The 9,701-nt window shown below is 50.0% G+C and overlaps 1 protein-coding gene across 1 annotated transcript in view; it reads right to left on the bottom strand.

Annotated features, from left to right (window-relative positions):
• Nucleotides 1–5,577: 5,577 nt before the first annotated feature.
• Nucleotides 5,578–9,701, bottom strand: part of KIAA0319L (KIAA0319 like) — a 53,556-nt gene continuing 49,432 nt past the window's right edge. Inside the window, exon 21 of the mRNA XM_074934611.1 lies at nt 5,578–9,394. Coding sequence (XP_074790712.1) covers nt 9,207–9,394 — 188 coding nt within the window. The 3' untranslated portion in view covers nt 5,578–9,206. The remainder of the gene's footprint in view (nt 9,395–9,701) is intronic.

Raw genomic sequence — 9,701 nt, 5'->3', positions numbered from 1 at the left:
AATTACAGTTAAATACCAAGATGCACCTTTCCCACCCCCGCATTTCTCAGGGCCTCTCCCTTCCTGCTACCCTGCTCAGCAGGAATTTAAGGGGAGCCTCTCCCGGCACTGGAATCTGCACCCAGGGGAGCCCTGTGCACGTGAGCCCAGCCCCGCCTCAGTGCAGGGCTGGCTGCTGCAGCACACAGGGCAGGTCACTGAGAGCCATGCTGCCAGGAGGACACGAGGGGAAAAGCTTCCCTGGGCAGCAGAATCTCCCCAAGCAAGGGGTGAATCTCGTGGGTACTGCAGGGGGCATCCTGGCTTGAGCGGGCAGCAACGTCCAAATCTCTCCACTTCGGAGCCTTGCTACAAACGTAGACTCCTAGCCAGGGTGGCCAGGAAGTGCTGCAGGGGGTTGGAGGGAGATGGGACCCGGCCTGGCCTGCATTCGTGGCTGGTTGATCGTTTTGCATTGAAACTAGGAGGGACTCATAATTCCAGCCTTGGGCTCCAAGCAGAACCTGGGGCTGGAACTGACAGGGAGGCACCAGCCCCGGGGAAGCTGTGTCTCTCTGGGCCTCCGGTCCCATCCGTGCAGTGGAGATAACAGCACTTCCTGTCTCCCACCTTTGCACCATTCAATTGTACACTCTTTGGAGGATGAGCTGCCTCTTACTAGAGGCCGCTCTGTGCAGGGCCCCACATCTCAGGCAGGGCACGTGCAGCGCCTGGCACCCTGGGGGCCCCGGTCTCAGCTGGGGACTCTTGTTGCTACCGTAATGCAAACAACAGTAATCGGCCTGAGGTGTCCTGGAGTAACCGGGCAGGCGGCTCTGCCCCTTAAGAGACAGGGATCTCCTTAAATAAAAGCCAATAAAAGCAAGCAGCGTAAAATCTGACCTTTATCCATGCCGAGTATCCACCCAGCACCTGCCTAGATGCCCTTCCCAGTGGCAAAGGGGCTCAGTACAGCCAGATCTGCCGAGCAGCTTCAAGACCCCCATACTCAGCACCCCAGCTGGCCCCACCCTCACAGGCTGCTCCCCCTGCACCAGGCCTGCGTCCCACTCTGCCCCCACCTGCAGAGCCGTGCGCCTCTCAACAGCGCCAACCCTGAGCGTGGCTGTTTCCCATGAATCCTGTGGCCCCTGCAGAACAGACACGGCAGCAACCACCCCCTGGATCTGATGAGCAGGAGAAGCAGCTGGCAGTGCCGGTGTTACCCTGCTGCGAATGTAACATGGAGTGCAACAGGGGCCGTGTCATTCACAGGTGTTGGCTACGACAACTGACAATTATTAGAATAAATTTCCCCTTCAAAGCCATCTTCTCTTGTTAACGAGCAGGTCGTTAACCTTAATGGTGTCAATGCAAACTCATTAGCAAGTGCAGCTAAATCACCACCTAGCGTCCAAGGTAATAGCAAGGCAATCCTGGACCGTGGAAACCAGGGTGAGTCTTAAATGCAGCTGGGCACCCCCAGACTGGGCAGGGGGAGAGGGCACATCGAACCCTGCCAACAGGGGGACCACTGCAGTTCCTCTAGGTACAAAGATTTTAGACCAAAATTTCAAACTTTCCCTCAGGGAAAAAAAAAAAAAAATCTTTGGGCCTGCTTCATTGCTAGGCCTTTGGCTTTCTCCTGGCCTGGCCTCCCTGCCAAACTGGAAGGGGCTGCTAGCAGACCTTACCCTAAACACAGGGCTCTCAGCACCATGCACATCCCTAGAGGCAGAGCAAGGGACCCCTGGACTGGCCCCCGACGGACAGGCTGGTTTTTGTTTTGGTGATGGAACAGTGGTGCAAACCCCCCAGGGATAAAAGAAAAGGAGTACTTGTGGCACCTTAGAGACTAACCAGTTTATTTGAGCATGAGCTTTCGTGAGCTACAGCTCACTTCATCTGATGCATAGCATATCGTGGAAACTGCAGAAGACATTATATACACACAGAGACCATGAAACAAAACTTCCTCCCACCCCACTGTCCTGCTGCTAACAGCTTATCTAAAGTGATTATCAAGTAGGGCCATTTCCAGCACAAATCCAGGTTTTCTCACCCTTCCCCCCCCCCCACACACACACATACAAACTCACTCTCCTGCTGGTAATAGCCCATCCCTCTTTGAAACCTCTCTTTATAATGCGCATGATAATCAAGGTGGGTCATTTCCAGCACTAATCCAGGTTTTCTCACCCCCCCCCACACCCCCCTCCAAAAACCACACACACAAACTCACTCTCCTGCTGGCAATAGCTCATCTTACAATGTGCACAGCAATAATCCAAGTTTAACCAGAACGTCTTGGGGGGGGTTTCTTTTTACGAATACAGACTAACACGGCTGTTACTCTGAAACCCCCAGGGATATTGTCAGTTTGGGCCTTGTAGAACTCCCCCCCCCCCCCCCAACCTTGCCTGGTACATCAGGAGACATGGCAAGGTCTCTGGAGGACTTGGCTAGCGGTATCCCCTCTGCCCCCACGCGAGCTGCAGCTGCCTCTCAAGGGAGGGGAGAGCAAGTGCAGAGCTGAATGTCCTGTCTATGAGAGGAGGGGGGTTGGGGCCAGTGCAGACTCCTTGTGCAACGGTGCTGCCTTGGGGCAAAAAAAACCCCTGCAATTTGCAGCTTACCCCTGTACCGAGGGTTTGCACAGGGTGCAGCTCGATCAGTGGGGCCGCACTGATGCAACGAACAGTCCAGCAGAGAAGGCGTCGGAGCCTCAGAGTTAGTCATTCTTCCTTTGTGTTGAGGTTGCACGTAGGGACCCTCATCAGAGATCCATGCCCCGTTGCGCTAGGCGCTGTACAAACACAGAACAGAGTGTCAGTCCCTGCCCTAACGCACACCACAGGCTAATGCTACTAATACCTAGCTCTTTTCATCAGCAGGAGGCACCTGCTGTCTCATCGGACACTTAGATTAGGGAGAGGCAGGGTGGCCTAGTGCACAGAGGACAAGACTGGGACTTGGCCAGCAGGCTAGCACTAAACCCCACCTGTGATCTCACTGATGAATCTCCACGAGGGGCAGTGCTGGCTGAGCTAGGTGGTGGTTTGTTCCCCATCTAAGGTAAAAAGCCACTTGAGGGTTGAGTAAGAACATGAATTCATAGTCTCGGGGTCACGGCCGTCCCATGGTGCTAAGTGGGTGGGGGATCCTGGCTAGGTGGGCGGGGAGGATCCTGGAGTGGAAAAAGTTGAAATGTGGCCATTTTAGGAAGCTGTAACTTAAAAATGATTAGAAAGAGGTAGGGCCGCTCTCAGGTGGCCAGATCCTGCCCAAAAGCAACATGCACAAGGGGCTAGGAGATGTGGAGAGCGAAGGGGGCCTGGGGCAGATGGTGCCATTTGGAGCCATTAGACCAGCTGAGAAATTTAAGGTTGATTTTTATTTTTTTTGGAGCCAATTGATAATTGAGCCTAAGGCAGCGAAGGGAGGGAAGAGGCTGCCCTCAGCAGCGGGGCCTGGGCCCAGGTAGCAGCGCACAGCCGGGTCACCTCCTGGAGCGACTGCTAGCGGCAGCAGGGGCGTATACTCTAGGGCACCGTTTCTAAGTTGTACAGTAACCTAGATGGCGTGGGCTGGCGAGGGGGAAAGAGGAGCAGCTCTGAAGGTGAATTCCCTCCACTTCTTGAAATAAACCAGCCCCCTAATGTTACACAGGCTCCTTTTGGCCGCTGCAATGCTAATGTGCAATCTCTACAGCAACTCGTTTAACTGACAGCAGGGCAGCCCCTGATAATCTCTTTCAAGGACTGCACTAATTAATAAACTTTCCTCGGCTTCATCAGGAGGTACAGACAGCCCGTGGGCCGGGACACGTTGCTGAAGCTCAATCCCTGAAGCTTCAGCAATTTCGCTTTCCAGTGAAATCAATAGTCCACATTTGCATCTCCTCCTGCTTCCGTAGAGCAGCCCTCAGCGGATGCACACGAAGCTCCCTCCCTCTATGCCCAGCCTCGGAAATCTTAGTTGTCAGGGCTTTTTTGCCAGGGACTGCGGCAGCCTTTGCACTTAGGGCTGGTTCTGCGGCTAAAGCACACGGCTGGAAGTCAGAGACGGGGGTGGGGGGGTTTCCTAGGGCTAGCGCCTGTGTGCCACTTGCACCAAGTCCCACCGTATTGCTCATCAGCACAGAGGCTGCCTTTGGGGTATATGTATATCAGGGATGTCCTCCAACAGCCAAGGCACACAGCAGAGGGCTGACCAGTCACAGGGGCTGGAAGGGACCTCGAGAGGTAGGCAAGTCCAGCCTCCTGCCCTGTGGCAGGACCAAGTAAACCTAGACCAGCCCTGATACGTTTGTCCAGCTTGTTCATAACAACCTGCAGTGACACGGACTCCACAACCTCCCTTGGAAGCCTGTTCCAGAGCCAAACTACCCCTCAAGTTAGAAAGTTTGTCCTAATATCTAACCTAAAGCTCCCTGGCTGCAGATTAAGCCCGATACTTCTTGTCCTACCTCCCATGGACAGGGAGAATGATTAATCACTGTCCTCTTTATAACAGCTCCTTAACAGGTCACCCCTCCATCTTCTTTTCTCAAGACCAAACTTTTTCTAAACGCTCTCCTCCTAGGTCAAGTTTTATAAACCTTATATCACGGCAGTTGCTGTCCTCTGGACTCTTTCCAAATTGTCCACATCCTTCCTAAAAAGCGTAGCACTAGAATTGGACACAGTACTCCAGCTAGGGCCTCCCCAGTGCCGAGTAGAGTGGGACCATTACCTCCTACGTCTTACCTACAATACTCCCGTTAATACACCCCAGAATAATATTCACTTTTTTTTTTGCAGCTGCATCACACTGACAACTCTTACTCCGTTTGTGATCCATTATAACCCCCCAGCTCCCTGCCAGCAGTTCTACCACTTAGACAGTTATTCCCCATTTTGTAGCTGTGCATTTGATTTTTCCTTCCTAAGTGAAGTAGCTCGCATTTGTCTTGATTGAATTTCCTCTTCAGTCCTAGCCTGAAAAGCAAGAAGTCAGGCCAAGAGCAGTTAGTGGGGTTGTCTCTCAAGGTAACCGCCATGAAACAGACGGAAAGTGAGCACAGGAGGTGGAAGTTGAAGAGATCTTTCACAGCAGCTCTGTCAAGCTCATGACCAGATAACAGCTATTGGCATTAAAGCAAGGGCACCCAGTCAAAGCATCTTTGGTGGGTCTGAAAACCCATGAAGTTTTATATTGCGGACTCTGGGCCATCCCTCAGAGAGCCGTGTCTAGGCAAGATCTACAAGATCCAGCCCAGGATGCTCCAGCTAGTCTCAAGCAGCCTCCGAGTTCTAGGTGAAGCATGTTTCAGCCATCTACAAGTTTAGAATATTACACTCTATCTCCTGACAAGTTGAAAATACAACACTCAGCTAGGCAGGAGAGCGGCCACACCATTGTTACTAGTTAATGGTACCAAAGTGGCTTGCAGACGCCGAGGATAGGGAAAAGGGAACAAAAGGATATTTGACGGACTGTAGACAGCATATTTTTCAAGTGGAAGAGCCTCACGTTTGGGATGCTTGCTTTAGACACCCCATCAAAGTCTATCTAGAGAGAAACAGGAGCCGGAAGTGAGATAAGCAGCAGAAAACAACCTCCCCTTTTATTTGAAAGAAATGTGGTTTTAAAAAAATCATTTTCCAGTCTTGATCCAAGTAATGCTGCAATCAAACACACATCATGACATTAAATTAAAGTTCAGACGGGTCGGGCCGTCCCAGTGTACAGAACTAGTGAAAAATTAAGAACAAACTATTTAAAACTGGATCTCAACATTGCAAGAGATTCTGGCTTCTGATTCAAACATCTTTACTAAACACAAGTGTGTGTCTGAAGTACATTTACACTGAAGAGTGAGGAAAACAAAATCAAATTGGGCTGATGGTTCATCTAACAGATGTCTCAGCTTTTAACTTCCACACATGGGTAACTTGTAGCCATAGAGTCTCTAATTGTGACATTATAACGCACAGCCATGCAGAAAACTTCTTATTGCAAGGTCAAACTAGGATCAGGGTACTTAGGTAACAAATGAGCAATGATATTAATAATATCCTGGGGAGGAGGAAAAGGAGTTACAGGATTTTAAACTAATGCTTTCATTGTACACACTCCTACATCAGAGGATCTTCTCTAACATGGGCTGTTGTCTTTTTCCAAGCAGACAATCTGCCCACACTGTCTTCCACCCTAACGGAGATTTTTACACCAAGGTACCTAATGCTTCCACCTTCTGTTCGTCAGGGTTTTTCACTGACCTCTTGTCCCTTGATTAAGATTAGATTTTCCTAGATTCCGAATTCATTTATGAACAGCTTCTCACATTTATCAGTGCATAGTGAGGGCATGTGCATATACATACTTCTTAGTAACCTCTGTCAGGGTGAAACAATTTAGAGGCACAAAGGGTTCATATTTGACGTGTAGAACAGGGTTTTTTTGGGGGTGGCTGAGGGGGTGTTTCATGCAGAGGGGGAATGTTGCACAAAAAAAGAATACTAATGGCAAGCAGGAAATCTAACTTTCGGGACTTGTGATCTGCAGTCATAAGCCTGCATTTTGAGATGACAAATGACTAAGGACAGGAAGCTCTCCTACCAAAACTGGTTAGCAAGGAGTCTGTAGCAGGCCTGTCGCCTCCTGCAAAATGCAAGTCGTCTCCATGCCAGGCAGGAAACAACTATTCTATCGACAGCGCTGCTGTCAGCCAACGAAAGCACTTCATTGTAAGTGGTCAGGCCCCACGTAGAAATGGGAGGAAGGAAAAAAAAACCTCAGCTAAACAAAGGTGCCATTGAGTAATAGCTGGACAGGTTTTAATGCTTCCCCCTTCCGTAACAGGAAGGCAGAGGGCCAGTGTAAAGGCACGCCACGCATCTCCGGTGAGGGGTACTGATTGCTGCCGCAAAAGAATCCCTGGAAGCTTCACTGCTGTAAACAGGCTGAGAATTCCCTGCAGGGAGGACCTCCCCAGGAGGAAAGGGGAGTGACAGGCTTTAAGTATGTGCCTAAGGGAGGAGAGGATTAAAGGGATATTTACCATCAGTTTAAAGGAGTTTCATGGATGACACCCTGCACATAGGTTTCAGTGCTACTCACAAACAACAGTACATTTCAGAGAGAAGTGTGATTTTTAACTTGACTGCGTCCCTTTAAATGGACAATTCTGGTGTTCCCTTTACCCTACGTAGTGGGGGAAAGGCAGGAGTGGATGTGGGATTATGGCAACGCGTTGGGGGTCCCATCACCTAGCGGGAGAACAGCCAGGCTGAGACCACCACACGAGTATGGAGAGATGATCAGGAGCACACGCATGCGGGATGGTAGAAGTGCAGTCTGCACTACAGAGCACTATCAAGTGAGGTCAAGAACTACAGCTGGCTTAAGCCATTTGGGCAAAATGCCCATGTCTTATTAGCCAAGTAGAAATAAACACAGAATCCAACACTTGTGCCTAAGGAAGACATCTGATTGCATGGAAACATTAAATTAGAAGCAGCCATGACAACATTCAATGGGGGACACTCCCTCAAATTAAATAGTGTCTTTAATCTTCATCTGGTTCAACACAAGTCAGTAGTGCAGTACTATAAATACAATTTAGGAGTTTAAAGCCTTTCGTCTTTCAGTATCCAAAGAAGAAAGCCAGTGACACAAGTTACCAGTTTAATTAAACACAAAGAAAGGCCATGAACTAAGTACTCATCCCAGCAGGGCATAGGCATCTGACACCCCAATGAAAAGGGCAAACGCTTGCCAAGGATGGAGGTTTGGCTCAAGAAAGCAGCATGTTGAGACAGAAATGGCATTGGGGAGGGAGTGCCCCACACAATCATTCAACTCCACGTTGTCCTCAACCAAAAGGGGCATATACTTCAGAACCAAGCTCCCCAGCGAGGACACGCTCCATACTGGGACGTGTGTCTAGAGCCACCTGCAGGTATTCGGGCAAAGAGGATTTGAATGGTCCCAGTTTCAGTCACTTAATGATTTTGAAGTGTGCATGCCAGCCGCCAGTCAAAACAATTCAATGCTAAGAGCATACACAGAGCTCAATGCTACTCAATTACAGCACAAAAAAAAGGCTACCGAAGTGCCAGCTGGAAGGGAATGTCCAGCCATCAGGGAGTGAAGGTATCCACCCATGTTTGTCTTTGACGTGTGTAAGTGTTTGAAGAAAGGACAGCATCATGGCATCTGACAGTAGGGAGGGCAGTATTGATATTCGACAGTGTTACTGAGCATACGCTGAAGTGTTTCAGGATCTACACAGTGTGCCGTGGATCTGAATAAACATTGCAGGGCTTTGGAATTAAGCTATTAGTCGCAGATACCAGAAAGGCAGGCACTCTCCTTCCCATTAGCAAACGATCCCCTGGTCTGGTCCAAACCAGGAAGGGCTGGCTGAAGGAATGGGGGTGCCCCATTCAGCTGGCTACCACAGACTCTGGAGCTGGGCCGTTCACTCCAGCTAAGCTTTCGGCATCAGATTAGGTGCCATTTCACCTCCATTCCCAGTGACAAGACTAACAATTTAAAACAATTACAACCTCCTCATAGCCATGAGCGGAGGCAGCCCATTCTGAGCGAGCGCGGTATTTTGAATGCCCCCCCACCCCATGTGGTCAGCTGGTGTGAAAGGACAAGGTTAATTTTTTAGAAAATGGTGCTTAATCAGTGGAGGGGTTGGGGTAGAGAGGGGGGAAAAAAGCTGTTTCTGCAGCTGAAGTACATGTGAGCTAGGTTTGTTTTTCTTTTTTAAAAAGGTCAGTCAGTCAGTGTGCCATCACTGTGGGAGGCTGCGGTGGTCTGATGGGAGCCCAAAGCCTGGCTCTCACAAGCCCGACCCTGACCCTCCTTCAGAGAGAAGAAACCTCCAGTGGGGAGTAGATTGAAGGTCCATGGGAGTATGAGGTGGGTGCGTCTGTGCTTTCACAGCTGTGGTAAGTGGTTCTGTCCTGTTGCATTCCAGATGCCAGGTAGTCTGTATTTCACAGTTTCCTTTTCCTCCTTTTGATTTCCCTTGAAGTCAGGATTCAAGTACAACCAGTTCCCATCGAACAAAAAGAAACCCACAAAAACAAAGGTAGTTTCCGTGAAATAAGTTAGCAGCTTTGTCCTAACACGATCCAGCTGGTCTCCAAGGGCCCCCCCGTGACAGGGGAATGGAGTTGCCCCCCCGTTTCGCTCTGTCCCCTAGCTAAAGGTGACCTAGGGCTTGGCTATAAGATCTCTTCTCTCTGGTTCTTCGGTTTGGGCAGCACCTGTCCATTGCGCAGGGAGCCATTCTGACTCTGGAGTAGTTTCCCTTTCTCTCGGTCCGGCCACGTGAAGATGGCTTCATCGCTGTCCAGTTCAGATTCGGAGTGCATCAGGCTGGTGTTAAGGACCTGAGCTTTCTGTCTGCTGCCTTTAAAAGAAGCCAAAGAGAATCCCACATTAGAAACACTTTCAACGTTCTCAGTAACATACACTAGAGCGAACAGCAGAAGGGATCGCAGGCTCACTCAGTGCTGCTATTAGGCGCACAGCATCCGTTGAGAACTCAGCTGAGTCTCATGGAGCTATCCTCCAACTCCCTCCAAGAGCCACCAAGCTCGCAGGACAACAAACCACCCCTGAATTTGTTTCAGGCATCGTGACACGATCAGGGTCACACATTCATGTTGAGATGCTCCAGGACACAACCTGTAGAGAAACTGGTGAGGTTGTCAGGG

Source organism: Natator depressus, chromosome 19 (genome assembly GCF_965152275.1).
Source record: "Natator depressus isolate rNatDep1 chromosome 19, rNatDep2.hap1, whole genome shotgun sequence".
Lineage (NCBI taxonomy): Eukaryota > Metazoa > Chordata > Testudines > Cheloniidae > Natator > Natator depressus.
Note: the sequence above shows the minus strand (reverse complement) of the source record. Positions and strands in the feature narration are given on the sequence as shown.